Below are 18,958 nucleotides of genomic sequence, written 5' to 3' on the forward strand. Positions count from 1 at the left end.
TTGCTTTTGTTTTTAGATTAATCTGTGAGTGCAACCAAGGAAATCTACATGGAGTCTTCTTTTATTAATACTGTCAATGAGCAAATATATTCATTCTTTTTTTCCCTAATTTATTACATTTGGTAATATTGATGGAAAGCAGTAAGAAACACAAGCCTTAAAAAAACACACAAAAACTGGAAGACTTAAAAAAATGGAAAGATATGCCATGCTACTGGATTGGAAGAATCAATATTGTTAAAATAACCACACTGCCCAAGGCAATCTACAGATTTAATGCAATCCCTATCAAATTACCCAGGACATATTTCACAGAATTAGAACAAATCATGATAAAATTTATATGGAATCACAGAAGATCTAGAATTGCCAAAGCATTATTGAAGAAAAAGAAAGAGGCTGGAGAAATAACTCTCCCAGACTTCAGACAATACTACAGAGCTACGGTCATCAAGACAGCATGGTAGTGGTACAAAAACAGACCTGGAACAGAATAGAGAGCCCAGAAATGAACCCACAAACTTCTGGACAACAAATCTTCGACAAAGGAGGCAAGAATATACAATGGAATAAAGACAATGTCTTCAGCAAATGGTGTTGGGACAACTGGACAGCAGCAAGTCAATCAATGAAGCTAGAGCACTCCCTTACACCATACACAAAAATAAACTCAAAATGGATCAAAGACTTAAACAGAAGACAAGATACAATATACCTCCTAGAAGAAAATATAGGCAAAACATTATCTGACATACATCTCAAAAATGTTCTCCTAGGACAGTCTATACACCCAACAAAAACAAATGCAAGAATAAACAAATGGGACCTAATTAAACTTACAAGCTTCTGCACAGCAAAGGAAATCATAAGCAAAACAAAATGACAACCTATGGAATGGGAGAAAATTTTTGCAAATGATGAAACTGACAAAGGTTTGATCTCCAGAATATATAAGCAGCTCATATGACTTAATAAGAAAAAAATAAACAACCCAATCCAAAAATGGGCAGAAGACCTAAACAAGCAATTCTCCAAGGAAGACATACATGTGATCAATAGGCACATGAAAAAATGCTCAATACCACTAATTATCAGAGAAATGCAAATCAAAACTACAATGAGGTATCACCTCACACCAGTCAGAATGGCCATCATTCAAAAGCCCACAAATGACAAATGCTAGAGGCTGTGGAGAAAGGGGAACCCTCCTACACTGCTGGTGGGAGTGCAGTTTGGTGCAGCCACTGTGGAAAACAGTATGGAGATTCCTCAAAAGACTAGGAATAGACTTACCGTATGACCCAGGAATCCCGCTCCTGGGCATATATCCAGAAGGAACCCTACTTCAAAAAGACACCTGCACCCCAATGTTCATAGCAGCACTATTTACAATAGCCAAGACATGGAAACAGCCTAAATGTCCATCAACAGATGACTGAATAAAGAAGATGTGGTATATTTATACAATGGAATACTATGCAGCCATAAAAACAACAACATTAACGCCATTTGCAGCAACATGGATGTTGCTGGAGAATGTCATTCTAAGTGAAATAAGCCAGAAAGAGAAAGAAAAATACCATAAGAGATCGCTCATATGTGGAATCCAAAAACAAACAAACAAAGCATAAATACAAAACAGAAACAGACTCACAGATATAGAATACAAACTTGTGGTTGCCAAGGGGGGCAGGGGGTAAAGAGACAGACTGGGAGTTCAAAATTTGTAGATACTAACAGGCATATGCAGAATAGATAAACAAGATTATACTGTATAGCACAGAGAAATATATACAAGATCTTGTGGTAGCTCACAGTGAAAAAAAATGTGACAATGAATATATGTATGCTCATGTATAACGGAAAAATTGTGCTCTACACTGGAAATTGACATAACATTGTAAAATGACTGTAACTCAATAAAAAGTTGTTTTAAAAAAATGGGCTTCACCTAGCTAAATGAAAGTCAGCAGAATAGACAAAGAAGAAAGACACAGGGAGACATGGTATACAAACTGTCAAACCAGAATGATTATCTTTAATAAATATAAAAATTTAGCTTTAATAAACTCAGATAAAATATTAAGGAATTCCTCTATATAGATCTCAACGTTTGGTGATTCAAAGAGAAATAGAAGGGAAATAATGAACACAGGAATTTATTAAAACACTTTTCTTTAGAGAAAATTTAAGATCTAAGACATAAATGAATCTACATAATTAAAATCCAAATCTCTTGTTTACTAAAGGCGGAGCCACTTTATTTGGAAAATTGTATGGTTCTCTGGTTTAGGTTAGGAAGTCACCTTTCCTCTAGACAGGCGTCTCAGTAGTTTCATGACTGTTAGCTTCAAAGTTTAAGCAACACTTTCAATTTCATTTTATATTTATTTTATATCCACTATGTGGTACAGCATAACATGGGACAGTCAGAAAAAAAAAGTAAGCCTTAATAATAAAGTTCTTTTTTTGGACAAAACTCACATTCTCGTAAAGAAAACAGGGCACAATAACACAATACATACATATGACTCAGATAAATAGAATAAAACCAGTGAAAATAATGTACACCCCTATTAAAGGAATCCTGGAATTGATGCAATTATAATGAATGATTAGAATAAAACAGGATTAGGCAAGGAAAGCAACTGAAATGGAAGAGTTGTAAACCATGTTCAGAAAGAGGTGGTAAGTTTGACTTTTGCCTCCAAGTAATATTGGCTCCTCCAAGGCTGGACTGGAATACAGGCAAAGAAGCAAAACTAACATGAAAATACTGAAGCATACTATCCACCTTAAATCTTCTCGGAAATAAAACTATGTACACTCACACATACACACACATACTGCAGGCCTACAGATTTTTAATACTTACATGACCTATCTTTTTCATTTACTTGAAAGAAAGTGGAAAGATAGAAATAGAAACAGTTGGCATTTCAAGAAAAACGTGGCTACAGTTAAAGTGTGAACCTAATCTTCCTTTGGATGGGAAAATGGAAAAAAAATCTGAGTCATAAATCTGATCTGAGTCATGTTCCTTAGTAACGTAGTTGCTGATTTTTCTCACATTGACAGACATTCTTTCCATTTGACATTTTTTTCTTCAAATGGTTTACATCACCTTTGGACCACAGGGAAGAACAGCAGGTGGTGTCCTATAGAGTCATATGTTTTCGTTAAATTTCTTATGGAAACCAACGTAAATTACGCTGATCGAAGTGACAGGTGGACCCCAAAGGGCCTCACAGATTTACAGATAAAATCATCTAAGCTATAAATATACCCGTTCATCTAAAAAAAGGACCAGGCTTAAAAGGCAATGATTGGAACAGGTGAAAGAAGGCAGCACAGAAAGTCAGCCGTGAAATTAACTGCAGCAGAAATGGCAGAAAGAAGGATAACAGGGCAGTAAAAGGCCCCTTCCCCATGCGGCAGCCGAAGATTTAGTGCAGAGTGGTGGAGAAGCGATTGAACTGTACCTTGTGCAAGGATAAAGAGTGCATAAACTTACACATCCGATGACATCTTTAGAAAGAGAGGATATTATTAATAATAAAAACAAATTTACTAAATCTGGCCATGACAATCAGGGAATAGATATCTTATTCCTTTGAAATCGGATATGTGACCCTCAAGAGCTTTGACCAAATTATAGCTCCTCTGAATAGCAGGGTCTGTCTCAGGCACACAGTCAAAGCTTTAGTTCAGTACAGAATCAGTGAAGAAAGGATCGTTTTATGAAAACACCATCATCACATCTTGCAGCAAATGGCAGATGGTATGGCGTCAGGCTAAGATTAACTCTCTTAAAGGCTACATGACAGATCGTAACAAAACTTGTGATGGGAGCCAAGGCTGGCGGAGGTTGTCTAAATATAATAATCATCTTTGTTGTTCATTCCGAGTGCTTCCAAGTGATTGTTTATTTTAATCAAAGTAGAAAGGAAAAAAAAAACTTAAATACAGTCATTGCTGAACAATTTCTTTCTTTCATTGAAAAATTTTAATAGTAGCTTCTTAAATCTTACTTGAAGTACTGCTTTTTTTCTCATTTAGTTAATAACTATCAACAAAATTCTGATACAGAGACTTCAGATCAAAGCTGAAGCTGTCACTACTTTTTGAAATTAACTTTCTAGGGCAAATGATTCTGGGTGGAAAAAGGCTACTGTGAAAAATACAACCACAGAAGCAAAGAAATATTTAAGGAGTGCATACAAATAGTGATTTTAATACGTACTTGACAGCAGGCAATGACTGTAAGAGCTTGACTATTTCCTGAAATTAAACCACATGAAAAGAAGGAATTCTTTAGAACATCAGAGTTCTGCCAGTCACACCTATCACTTTAAGGTATATAAACAAAACACAAACCAAATTCAGTCATTCATCTGACAAATATCTACTGAGTACTTATCACATGCTAGATAATATTTTATAAGCCAGGGATACGGCTGTGAAGGAAAAAGAAAACTCCCTGGGCTCATTAGACTTAACGGTAAAGGGAAGTAGGCAGAACATAAATAATTAAATATGTCAGATAATGATACACACAGGGAAGCAGAAACATGAATTGGGGGCAAAATCATGAACAGGTTGGTCAAGGAAGGCCTCATTGCGAAAGAGGTATTCAAAGGCATCTTAAACATCTCTTTAAAGGAGGTGACAGAGCTAGCCACGTGGAAAACGGGGCAAGGTGAGGGTGGGGAGGACTCCAAGCAGGAGAAATGACAAGCCTTGAGGCATCAGCACACCTGGCTTTAATTAGAAAAGCAGCAAACAGGGAATCAGAGGGTCCAGGGCCTTTTGTGCTATGACAAGGATATAGTTTTATTCTGCAGGAAATGGTAAGCCTTTATAGGGTTTTGAGCAGAGAAATTACCTAACGTACAATCATTCTAGCTTCTGTGTTGAGAACAGACTAAAGGATGCCAAGGGAAGAAGCTATCACACCAGTTAAGAGATTGTTACCATAATCAGGGGGAGAGTTTCAGATAAGGGAAGCAGTAATACAGGCAAGGAGAAATGGTGAGATTCTGGATATATTTTGAAGTTCAAGCTAACAAGTTTTGCAGGTAGCATGGGCATGGAGTGATAACGCCAATTTTTTCATCTTAGAACAGGAAGAATGGGGCTGTCGTTTACTGAGACCAGGAAATACTGCAGCGGGAGCAGGGTTGGGGGAGGGTGAGAGGTCAGGGGCCCAATTCTGGACTTCCTACCTAGGCTCTGTCTATGATAGTGCTATGGAGGGAGGTCAAGGAGGCGACAGACCATGATCCTGGAGTTCAGAGAAGAGGTACAGACTTGAGACTCAGATTCGGGAGTCACAAATGTAAAGATGAATGACCAGATGGGGCCACCAAGGGACTGGGGATAAATAGGAAAGAGAAAAGCCCCTGGTCTTGCAGCTTTGTTATGTATGAAGGTTAGGGGACTGAGAAGGAAAAAGACAAGGGAAGTGTGAAGGGGCAACCAGTGAGGGCGGAGGAAAGTAAGGAGGGTGTGCTATTCCAGAAGCAGAGGGAAGAAAATCATGTCATCAAAATGCTCAGTGAGCGCATTTGGGCATAGAGATTATTTCTTGCTCAGGATTATTTTCTGAACCTATATTCTCAGATGTAGAATTACTAGGACCAACTAATAAAATTGTGTAAAAGGCAAGTACTAGGGGAACAGATGAGTGGTACTCCACTGGAGATGCCACTTAGACTCCGGGCTAACCAATCAATACTTTCTGGATTCAGTTTTCCGTTGTTAATGAATTCATCTAACTATCATCAAAGAGCTCACGCTAATTTCCAGCAAAAGTATCATGACTAAAAAGGATCATGACTTTGACAACTGACTTCTCAGAAGAGCTAACTATATCCATAACAGTGATCTGATCTTATGTCAATTCACTCCCTATCACTCTTGATCAGAAATTTCTTGTTTCGTTCATTGCATTTATCACAAATTTCATTGTTTCATTTGATTATTGCTTATTTACTTGTTTATTACCTGCCCCCATCAGTAGAAAAGCTATGTCAAAGGCAGGGATTATTTCTGTCTTATTCAGCCCCACATCGCCAGCACCACACACAATGCCTGGCTTTCATCAAATGAATAAATGAATCAAAACAATGAGCAAGAAAAAATAGTTTGACATGACATTTTTACTGGAGAAAGCTAGCTTCTGTTAAGGCACAGTTGCCTGGGGCAACTCAATGGTTTGCTCTAATGGCCTATCTTTCCAGTGCAAAAATACTATGCAGAGGCGAGCATGTGTCTGGCGTGTGACTTGATAGCCAACTATCAGAAGTAGACTCCATCCTACATATTCTAGAACATGCCTTTATTACGAAGCTTAAAATGATTTTAAGCTCAGTTTCTACCTTCATTTAAATGTCACTATGCTAAATACAGTGATATGGCGCTCAGATCCCCGACTGTTGCCGCAGGGACTGCATCAGTTAGAGAGCACTGCACTGTGGGTCGTCCTCTTTCTCAGGTGACGCACATCCGATGACTAAGTGATGCAGGAACAAAAAGGACTGGTCACCTCAGCTCAACTGGGGATAACTCTGAAAAGTCGCTGTAGTCCCAGAGTCCCCATGGGGTCAGAGAAGGTGTCTTGAACTTCATCACAGCTCCATTTTTCCCTGTCCCCTTTCCTGTTTTCTGCGTACCCCTTCCACAGGGTTGATCTCTAGGGCACTTCTCATAAACCTCTTGAACACTAAAGCTCGTTTCAGAATCAGTTTCCCAAGTCACCTAATCTGTGACAGTTGGTACTAGGAGGGGTCTGAAAAGCAGGTGATAAGACCGGGTTTCGGAGCTAAATCACTAGCTGCCTGGCTGGCAACGAGGACCCAATCCCCAGCGGAGCGTAGAGAACTCCTGGCACAACGCGGCAGTCCAGCTGTTGAAGCTCTCACTGGAGGAAGGCTGGCTGGCGTAACAGTAGAAGTGAACAGTTTAGCAAGCAGCTTAGGAGATGGTACAAACTGGCTACAAGAATGGCTCCTAAAAACAGGGACCAAGTAACAACGCATATTAAATATGGCTGAAAGGCCAGAAATGCTGTGACAGATGGCAGAAGAGGGGAGCACAAGGCACAGAGAGTGCACTCTGGAGTGCATGTACTACTTAAGGCCAGAAAACACACTATCTACCAAAGCCCGAAGGAATGTGCCAGCGGGAAGCCGTCTACATGACTGAGTCCTGTGTGGTGGTTCTCTTCTGAAAGCCAGAACTGAACGAGGAAAGACTGGTAGAGAACCAGGCTCATTAATAGCAACGGGGGTAATAGAACCCAGAGAGGATTGGAAGCCAAGTCGGCACAATTATCATGAGAGCAGCCAGGTTGGTGTGTGTGGAGGCGGTGCTGACCCACAGAGAGGTACGGCATAATTAACAGACTACGGCATCTTTGGAGACAAAATAAAAAGCTAACAAGGCTACTATTCAATATGTACATTCAAAAGGAATCAAAGATGGTGGCCACAAGGTTGAGGGTAGTTGCCACAAGGTTGAGGGTAGTTGCCCCAAATCAAGTCCCAAACACTTGCTCAGTTTCCAAACCTTAGCTAATTTTCGGACCCAGAACTCACTAATTGAAGAAGAAGCCTAGTCTCCAGAGGGAAGGACCTTCCAACACTGAGGTAAGATTTTAAGGTGATAAATCCCCAATCTTTCTCCAAAGGGACCTATGGCCCTTTACTTGGGCAATTGTACCCTGAGGACAGGGAATACCCAAACATTTTGAGGGCACTGAGTTGACAGTGATACCAGGAGACCTGAAGCATCAATATGCCATCCCTCCTCACTAGAAGCACATGGAGGCCAGTAATAAGTGGAGCCCCGAACAAGGTCTAGCTCATAATGGGTCCATTGGGACCACAGACCCACCTGGTGGTGATTTCCTCAGTCCCCAAATATATAACCAGAGTAGACATACACTTGGTAACACTGTAGCACCCGTACCAAGATTTTGGCCTATGAGATAAGAGCTCCAATTGTGGAGAGAGCCAAGAGGAAGAAGCTGAGACAGCCCCATCCCAATCCTGACAAGACAGTAAATTAAAAAACCAACATAACATTGGTTAGGGAGTGGGGAAGAAAAATTAGTGTTCCCTTAAGGATCTAAATAGCATGCAAGAGTGGTCCCAATGAGGTTATTGAAGGCTGTTGGCGGGTCTACATTGCACCTCACCTTTTCCCTTTATCCACTTCTTTTTCTGTCCCCTTCCTTCCAAAGAGGTTGATTCCAAGTGCACTTTTTAATAACTCCATCTTGGAATCAGATTCCTGGCTAAGCCAATTTGTAACAGTCATTTTCCACCTTGAATGTAAGTTATATTTCCTCTTTACATAATCTTGGACTTATCTTCAGGGCTATCTGCCAATTTAACTTGATAATGCCAGGTTTCATTTCTAGAAAGAATTTTCCAAAGTAGTGTCATGCTAGAAAGTATCTTTGAAAAGTCTTTGGGATTTTTCTGCGGGAAGAGCCCAAATGTGTGATTCCTGATTTATAGGTAGTCTCTGCATTTACAATTATTGTTGACTCTCATCAATCCCCATTTCCTTATCATAGATTTTCAGTAACCTCGCAATTCAACGCTGAAAAGCAAACAAACCAGTTTTTCTGATTCTGGATTGACAATGCTCATTTAAAATTAGCTTTTCATCCAGAAAGCTCTTCATTAATTATGGAATTATTTCTCTTTTGATTTCAATAGCATTCAAGTATATAGGCTATGTTCATAGCCTGTTTAACATATTCTTTGTAAGTATATTAAAGTTATCTATATAAAAACAGATTTTATTTACACAGACAATAGAAACAAATGTTGAGAATTTCATTTTTCTTTCCTTTTATATGGCCTCACAGTATTCTCTATACAATCTCTTGATTAAAGTTGCTACCTAGAAAGTTACAGAGAATTTCAAAACTTTACATAAGTTTTATGGGGATTTTAAATTAAGTATGAAAAACTACTATCAACTAACTGTACAATCCAATCTTGAACTTAACCTGTAGTTTCTCAACTATTTCTATGAGTAAGTACAGTCTAATTAAAACAGTTAATAAATAATAACAATAAATAAATCAGGCACAGATTTTAAAAAGGAAGTAGGCCATCCTAATTGGCAAATATGCTCTTCCCTAAAACCTTGGGTATAATAGATTCAATATATTCTAAATATTGTGCAAACTGATGAATACAACTTCTGAAAATTAAACCTTATAATAAAAAGAAACCCAAAGTACGTCTCTAGTTACAGTTGATTCTAGTGATGAGTTCTTTTCTATGAAAAACCAAAGCAACATATATGTTTTTAAATAGTACATGGTTTCTGTGGCTATACACTTATATATGGGATGACTGTTAGTATGACAAAATTCTCTCAGAATATATTAGTAACTGAAGGTAGAGTTTCTCCTCTGAAGGAAAAAAACTAGAAAACTTTTTCAGTAGCACTTGGCCCACAATTAAGTGCTAACTAGACGAGGTGAAATACTGTACTGTATCTTCATCAAATACAGTGGACTTTATCAGATTCATGGTGTGACTGGATGTCCTGGTTCTTGTTCCGTCTGGACCCTTGTGGATTGTACTAACTCACGCTCACTTCTTCCTCTGTTTCTCCCAGCATGAGAGGGCCAGAGCCACCCACAAAGACGAGCGAAGACCAGATTTTATCAGCAGCCAGAAATAAAGTATAGACTGCCAATAACCATAAAAAGGCTTGCTCGGGTAATTTAGTCACTGGCCACTGCCTCATTCACCATAATCACACATTCCAAACCACAGAATCTGAAGATTCTTGTAAGAAAAAGGTATCTTCAGGGATAGCAACAGAGACAGCTTTTCTGGGGACAGACACATAACATTATCATTTGGCCAGCAATAGTTATAAGGATATTTGTGTGTGTGTGTGTGTGTGTGTGTGTGTGTGTGTGTGTATTTCATTCAAATCACTTCTAATTATTAAATACACTGCACCAAACATGGATATTTTTATAGTTCGTTAGGTTGTCTTTAAGTATTTGAAATTCAACTCAAATATCAATAAAGATTATACGTACTTGGAAGAAACTGCCTCCATGAATTCATCCAAAAAATCATCATATTCAGGGCCTCTCACTCTTCTCTGCCGTAGTCCAATGTACAGTGGATCTTTAAGTAACTCCTATTTTTTAAAGAAAGTTATCATAAATATAGAAATAACTAAAGGCAGGTCATTTATTCTTTCTAGGTGAGCTTCATTTCCTCATCTGTATAATTAAGGAAAGAAATGAAAATAAAATCTGACTATACTGATTCAGAATCAACCTACAGAGTTATTATTTAATACCACATATACCTACAGTGTTTATAAATAAAAATAAGAAATATAATTACTAAACATTAAAAAAATTCTTACTTTTACTAGTATTCTTATATCTTACTCTGAAGGAAAGAAAAGGTATTAAAATCCCTCAGTTGTGCCAAATTCAGACTTTACATGCAAAGTTTATCACACAGAAAAGTAACATTGAGCTTTGAAGTCTCATAATGGCTTAGGAAATGGAAAGAGAGCAATTCCTTTCTTAGATTAAATTTCTGTTTCTGAAAGAAAAATCTTCAATCAACATTTTGATTTATACTTTTAATATGATGGTTGATGTTAAAAGTTAAAAATATATTTTTAAGCTTTGAATAAAGTTTTTCTTATATTTTTAAAACTTTACACAGTTTAAGTTTTTTTCTAAAATGGATATATATGAGTCAACATTGCTCTGCTTATGTTTTAGTATAGGTAGTTTTTTTTATTAAATCAGTTTTTTAATTGAGGTATAATTTACATACAGTAATATGCACCATTTTTAACAAAAGCTCCCAGTAAACTAGGAATAGAAAGGAACTCTCTAAATCTAATAAAAGGCATCTGTGAAAAACCCACAACTAACAACATATTTAACAGTGAAAGAAAGAATGCTATTTTCCCCAAATTGGAAACAAGACAAGGATATTTATTCTTACCACTTCTAGTCAACGCTATACGTACTAAACACCTCTAGCCGTTAAAATAAGGCAAGTAAAAGAAAAATAGGAACACAGATTGGGAAGGAAGAAGTAAACTGTTTTTATTTGTACCCCCAAGATCATATACCTAGAAAATACTAAGGAAACTACCCAAAAAAAAAACCACTAGAAAAAATATGTGAATTTAATACGATTGTCAGACAAAAGGTCAATTTACACAAATCAAATGTATATCTATATACCAGCAATGAATAGTTGAAATGAAATAGTTGAAATAGTTGAAAATGAAATAAAATACACAGCTCCATTTACAATAGCATTCTAAAACATGAAATTCATAGGGACACATTTAACAAAATATGTGTAAGTCCTATATACAGGAAACTATAAAATACTGCTGAAAGAAATTATGAAGACAGACTTTTTACAGACTAGGAAAAAATGACAATCTGTGTCATATAATAGGGAAACAATTGGCAAAACTGTCACTTTCAGTAACCTAGAATAGAGAAAATGTACACAATGAACTTGTGAATCAGACTAAAGAGATCTCCAGGAGGAATGTGAATGTGTAAACTGACTTTTCATAGCTGTATGCTAAGGTTAAAATGGACAAGAATTGAAAAAGGAAACGTTCACCTTATGAGCAAAATGTAAAGAGAATACAGAGGACACAAGACTTGCTTGTAAAAGATTTCCAAAGTAAACTAAGACCTGCAGTAAAAGATCAAATTAAGTGTGTGGTTCTAACAATTCTTTGGAAAACCTCTGAATGATTTAAAGCGAAGACCATCTTGCCTAGTTAAATGGAACTGGTCCCACAGCAGTCCGATACGCCAACCAATACAGGGAGAAGGCCCGTTTTGAGAAGTGTGAGTAGGGCTTTATCTAATAGAGTAGACTATACTCTGATACACGGAAAACCTAAAAAAAAAATTTAAGGGTACTATACTACTTGGATTAATTGACACAGAGACACTTCAAAATGAAAAGACTTCATTGGGTCCTCAACTTTCCACCGGCAGGAAATAGACTGAGAAAGCTATTCTGATGCAGCAGGGCCATTTCTTATGGAAAAGGAAGATTATCTGAGAGGACAGAGCCAAGAGCCTAGACAGCAGAGCCAAAAGCCTGGGAGAACTACAGAACCACTCTGAGGAAAGAGAACTGGGCCCTATTCAAAGAACATTCCCTGCCCCACCAAGTAGGTGACCTGGCAACACGTGTCCAGTGGGAATTCAGATTGCTATGAACCTTTTACAGACATACGATTCCTGTTCCTCCCATGCTGAATGTGAGGGTTGACTGTGGTTGTTCTGCCCCTGACTCACCACCTGTATGTTGGTGTGTGGAAACAGATAGGAGGAGCCACACCAAGGAGCAAAACACAAGAAGCTTCATTGGCATCTAGACCTGATTTAGATGACCAGATCCTGAACTCTGGGCCTGCTGTTGTTATTCGGATGAAATTTTTAGAAACCTAGGATGGAGAGGAGTACATTGTACATGTGGAATGTGAACAATGTGTGAAGGATGAGAATCTATATGGAGAAAGGCTAAGCTGCCCCAAGCACTCCAGCCTTCCTCACCATCCCAGCAACATGAATATGAATAAAACTGTAATCATTTTGAGTCACTAAGTTTAGATGTGGTTTGTTACAGATAAATGACATGGTTTGCAGGTCTAGAATGTTGTTAATAAGGATAAACCATTTGAATCATCTCAGTTAGGATTTGCCTAAAGCCAACAGCAATTACAGCCTGGTTCACACATGTCCTAGTGTAATTACCAACAGCATCCTCTTTCACTGTAAAAGTGTCTTGGTTCAGCCAAGAGGTCATCCTACTTACAATGTACTGCACAGCAATGAGTTAAGGCTGTTTGGCTAGCTGGAAGTTAACATTCAGATCATATAAACGTATTTCACATGAAATATAAAATCTGAAACCAAATCTACTTTAAAGCCCAGCTGTTCCCTGAGGCCTCAAAATTTTAAACAATCTACTGGCAGGCTTCTGAACAGCTGATGTTGAAGTGCCAACGAGCTATGAATGGCTGCCAGAATTAAAATACTTTCTCCATGTCTGGGATATATTTGGACTTCTAAAACGTGACTTAGAAAAAGAACACAATTGAGAAAAGATGTTACATGTTTCTCCTCCTCTTCCCTCTCATTCTTTCCCAAGCTAATAATTAAAGTGTATATCATTAAAAAGTGTGATGACAATGAAGAGTCAATTACAAAGATTTATAAACAAGATAAAGCTTTTGAGTTAAGTCAGGAAGTTATAAAATTCCTCCAGCCATAATGTCTCTATTAAAAATGACTGTTTCTTCAAAATTTCATGATAATTAAAGCTTTAATAATGAGTGCATTCTCAGATTTGACTGACAAAAAAATAATATCTACAAAAAAAGCAATTTAAAAGATTACCCAATTTTGAAAATGGCTCCATAGACCAAGTAGCCTGGCACAGAAGTGACATTAATTCATTGGATTAAAAACTTCTGGTGGGGCCAAGAGTAAACACTTAACAGATCTTTGGTGGAAAGTAAACGAAAGACTTGGTATTAAGCAAACACTTAAAAAAGATTAGACCTTCTTTAACAAGAGATGTCACATGCAGTGCATTTGTAGTCATTGAAGACTAGTGAAGACTTAGGAGCATGACAGAAAGAAAAAGATTAGGGTTTGAAAAAAAGAGTAAAGGACAAAGCATACAGGAATATAAGGGAGTTCCAAAAAGGAAATACAGAGGATATATATTGGTAAAGTTAATTACCTTACTTGTAAGCACTATCTCAATCCTGGGACCTCAGAAATTCTTATTTGAAATTCGTAATAATCATTATCAACTTTCACGTTATTCTTGTCTCTCACATTTCTACCTTTCCAATCTGACATTTCTGAGAATTAAAAAGTATGTTTTTAATATGTAAGATTTTTATCATTACAAAAAAGCAGGATTTCCTATCAGAAAATTTGAGAGCACTGAAATGTAAATTAACAGCAAAGAAAACCAATAATCTCTACCCATTCCAAACTACCCACCAGTAGCACCTTGATGCATATGCTTCTAGATTCTTTTCTTTACATTTGTGAGTGTATAATATTACGTGTCCAAATGTGGGACAGTATCATAGACTTTCATAATCCCTTTTGACATAGGAATACACTGTGGAAAGTTTTCATGTCACTCACTAGATGAATATTTTCAAAATCTGTGGTCTGTATTGGAACTCTACCCTTCTAGAGAACGAACAAATTAACAATCCTCCCAACCAGTGACAAGATAAATATGTTTATTCTGTTGCAGCCAAAGGAAGAATGTTATCTTTCCACATATATGTGTGTGTATATATGTGAAATATACATATAAATATATGTAATAAATGAAATGTATAATAAAATGAAATCCATAAAATATACTTATAAATAATGTTACGAATATTTATTTGTATTTCTTTTCTAATATCATTAAATGTTTTCTCGTAAGTTTATTGACCATTTTCATTTCTTCATTTTTAAATTATCTGTGCCCATATTTCCTTAAGCAATCTGTATACTGCACATTTAACATTTTCTTACTGAGTTGAAAATGTTCTTTGAATACGAAGAACATTTTAAACCTTTATCTGCCATAAAGGTTATTACTATCCCCCATTTCAATATTTATTTTAAAATTTTATTTATAATATACAAGTAATCATTCTCTTTGCTGCTATTTACTCATTATTCTCAAATGAAAAGCCAGATTCTGTAGAGAAATAATAGAAAATTTTTGCTGTTTTGCTGATTCATGTCATCAACATTTGAGTAAGCAAACCAAGTGCCAATGTTCAGTCTAAAGCAACACTTAAAATGTCAGCTTGTATATGAGCTGGCATGAATGTTGAAAAAAAAAAAGCAATGGAAAAAAAAATGACTAAAATTTGACTGTGATTCAGTAAGTCTGGAGGGGAGCCCAGGATTCTGCATTCTTAACACATGCCCCGTGTAATTCTGAAGTGGTTGGTTCATGGAATGTATACTGAGAACCACTCATTTCAAACTTATATTAATTTAAAATAAAATTATTCTACTTCCCAAAATGTTCTCATCTCATGTAAATTGTTTTTCTATTTTAGTTTCTATTTCTAAAATTTACCGCAAACTTTGAGCAGTTTCTGATACTTAAAGTACATATAAAACCAAAACGAAGAAAAAAAGACTCCATTCTCTTTCCCAAGGCATTGGTGCAGTGTCTCAAAAGACAGATTCAGAAGTTCTTGATATAATCCATCATCATCTTCTAATTTAGAGACAGTGAAGTAAGAGGAGACCACTGAACAGTAAGCACGTGACAATACAACCCAGAAGTCTGGGGACTGAGGCATTATCTTCTCCTTCTCTCTGCTTCACGTTAGTGATTAGTACTCATCAAATGCAGGCTCCCTTGTCGGAAGGGGCAGGCAGTCCCCATGATATGAAAGGACAAAGGCTAGAAGTGAGGGGGGCGTTGGCAGAGAAATGCTGGCATTCTCGCTGGGACCGTGGGGAGGGCAGAATGACGACACGCTCCTCCCCCCACCAAACCTGTAAATATATTACCTTATGTGACATAAGAGACTTTGCAGATGTGATTAAGGGTGAGTCCTTAAAAGTGAAAAGCCTTCCCTGGCTGTGGTCTGAGAAAGAACTGTGATGAGGGAAGCAGGGTCAGAGAGACTACACTGCTGGCTTTGAAAATGGATAAAGGGACAAGGGATAGAGGTGGTCTCTAGAAGCTGGAAAAGACAAGGGTGAGGGACTCAGCCCTGCTGACATCTTTTAGCCTTTTGAGATTTGTGTCAGGCTTGTGAGCTATAAAACTATAAAGTAATGTATTTGTGCTGTTTTCAGCCACTACATTTGTAATAATGTGTTATGGTAGCAAGTGAAAATGAGTACCAGCCACATTCTAGTACCAGCACCGACTTCTATACAAGTGCTGAAAGGCATATGGCAGGTACAGATGATAGAAAATCTATAAGGTTTTTCTTTTGTTCGGTTTCTTTCCAACATAGCTGGTTCATGCAGAACATACAGAGCACTTTCTGGAACACAAGGGGGAACCTCCTCAATGGCAAAAAGCTTCAACTTTGAGACTTCAAGTTCCAGGAAGGATGCAAGATCTAGATACCCTGTGCACATGCACTGACGGCCAGGCCAAGCATTAAACCAGGATCAGAAAAGCTGAGACCTGGAGCAAGGGCTGAATAAACAAAGAATGACCATGTAGACAATACTCTCCTACTCAGACTGCCCATGCCCTCTTGAAGACTGACCAAGTGTTAAGGGCTGAACTGTGTCCCCTTCTCCCCAGTTCATATGTTCAAGTCCTAACCCTCGTATCTCAAAATATGACTGTATTCGCACACAGGGTCTTTAAAAAGGTAATTAAGTTAAATGAGGTCATTAGGGCAAGCCGTAATCCAACATAACAGATGCTCTTATAACAAAAAAAATCAGGACACGGCTGCAAACACAGGAAACATCACATAAAAGCACTGAAGGAAGGCAAGTCAAGCAGAGAGACCTTACAAGAAACTAACTCTGTTGACACCTTGATCGTGGACTTGGAGCCTTTAGAACTGTGAAAAAATAAATTTCCATGGATTAGCTACCCAGTTTATGATCCTGTAATGGCAGCCCTAGCAAAGTAATACACCCCACGATACAGGTAGCAGTTTTTAAGACCTAATAATGTATGGAAGAGCATGGAGGGACAAGGAACATCTACTCACGTCTTTAGTTAAATAGCAAGCTTTGATACTGGTCACTTATTAAAGAAGAGACAAATAATAAACCTAGTGTCTATGAAAGGATTTTGCAATAACAGGAAAAAAAGAAGAAATAAAGTATGGGGTGCTCTTAAGAGACAACTGAAGACAATTTACTTCAGGTAACAGAAGCAAATTTTATATAGCAACTGCTTCAAAAGTTAATCAAGGAAAACATGGACTGTGAAATAACAGATGAAAGATAAGACGAAAACACAAACATCCTACCTAAATTAACACGTTGCATCATTAACATAAAAAATAAGAGTATTTTTTAGCCACGCACTTCTGTGACTCAGTTTCAGTATCTCTGATGTTTAAACTTCTTTTAGCTGAAAGTTGTAGAGATTTAAGGAGTCAGGCTAGTGTGACTTAACAGCAAGTGAGGACTGTCTTTTCAATCAAGCTGCTAAGTCCTTTTCTACCCTTATTACTACTCAATATAGGTATTTATGATAAAAGGAAAACATTTATAATTTATAAAAAACGGATCGAGTTTTCATGAAACTCTGCTAGGTTATTCTGGATAAGAAACTAAGCACTGTTATCAATTACTTTTATATTTTTATTATGAAGTGTAAAAACTGGACAGAGATTCACAAAAAGGATGAGATTAAAAATTAGTACTACAGGATGGTTTTCCACATGTGAAAGTAGAACATAAAAATGACATATTTTACATAAACCCATCAACTTGGTCATAATTTAGTGAATTCGTCTAAGTAAACCAGCAGGGCAAGAATAAAAATAAAATGTTGGAAGGTGGCCAAGATTGCAGAGTAGGAAGACCCTGAACTCACCTCCTCCCACAGACACAGCAAAATGATGACTACTTACAGAACAACTATTCATGAGAAAGACCTAAAGACTAACAAGAAGGATTTTCCACAACTAAATACATAAAGAAGCAACTACAATGAGACAGGTAGAGGGGCGGAGTTCAGGTAGTCAGGACCCACCAACAGGAGGAACCGCACCATCACGAGGTCCTCCCCAAGGAGCGAGGGGTCTGAGCCCCACGTCAGGCTCCCCAGCCCAGGAGTCCTACACTGGGCAGATGAGTCCCTAGAACACCTGACTTTGAAAACCAGTGGGGCTTGTTTGGGAGAGCAGGAGGGCTGTAGGAAATAGCCCCTTGGCTCTCAAAAGGTATAAGCAAAATCTCACACACTCCACTTTCCAGCACAGAGGCAGCAGTGTGACAGGGGCCTGGGTCCAACCCACTTGCTGATCTTAGAGAGCCACGTAGAGATACAGGAGGCAGCTAAGATGGCCCCTGGGGAAAGAGGGGCTAGCAACAAGCATTTTGGGGAACTCATTCTGCTATGTTAACACTGGCTCTGGCAAATGCCATTTTGGAAACTTCCCTCTAGCCTATTAGCACCGTGCGCCAGGCCCTGCACTCCAGCAGGTCAACACTGGCCCCAGGACCCCCAGCTGCACAGACAGCCACACAGGAACCCAGCCTTGCCCACCAATAGACCAGCAGCAGTCCTGTACCCCACCAGGCTGCACAGCCAAACACCCAGGAAGCCTACCCTCCCCTTCATCAGGCCCACAGCCACCTCACAAGGCACAGCCTCACAATTAACCAGCCCTGCCTGCCAGGGCACCCACAGTAGTTGGCCTTGCCAAACCAGAAGGATGCACCCAGCCCACAAAGAGGGCACGCTGAGAGTATACAGTCCTGGTGACCAGAGAGGAGAGTGCTGCTGGGCCCCATAGGACATCTCCTACACAGGGCCACTTCTCCAACACTGGGAAACATAACCGGCCTACTTACCACAAAGACATAGACACAGCAAATTAGGAAAAATGAGGAAACAGAAGAATGTGTTTCAAATGAAGGAACAAGACATAACCTCAGAAAAAGAACTAAATATTCTGAAGATAAGCAATATACCCCCAAAATATTTCAAGGTGATGATCATAAATATGCTCTCTGAATTTGGTAGATAAATAGATGAACACTGTGAGAATTTCAACAAAGTCAGAAAATATAAAAATATAAAGAAGAACCAGAGTTGAAAAATACAATAACTGAAATAAAAATACACTAGAATGAATCAACAGTAGATTAGATATTAAAGAGCAATGGACTGGTAACCTACAAAAGAGAGTTGTGGAAATCAAC

The 18,958-nt window shown here is 38.1% G+C and overlaps 1 protein-coding gene across 2 annotated transcripts in view; it reads right to left on the reverse strand.

Annotated features, from left to right (window-relative positions):
* ME1 (malic enzyme 1) overlaps positions 1 to 18,958 on the reverse strand; it is a 179,829-nt gene that overhangs the window by 77,378 nt on the left and 83,493 nt on the right. For both annotated transcript variants that reach the window (XM_072965568.1, XM_072965569.1), the window contains exon 6: positions 10,082 to 10,185. In XM_072965568.1, the coding sequence (XP_072821669.1) occupies positions 10,082 to 10,185 (104 nt within the window). The remainder of the gene's footprint in view (positions 1 to 10,081; positions 10,186 to 18,958) is intronic.

Source organism: Vicugna pacos, chromosome 8, assembly GCF_048564905.1.
Source record: "Vicugna pacos chromosome 8, VicPac4, whole genome shotgun sequence".
In the NCBI taxonomy this organism is placed as follows: domain Eukaryota; kingdom Metazoa; phylum Chordata; class Mammalia; order Artiodactyla; family Camelidae; genus Vicugna; species Vicugna pacos.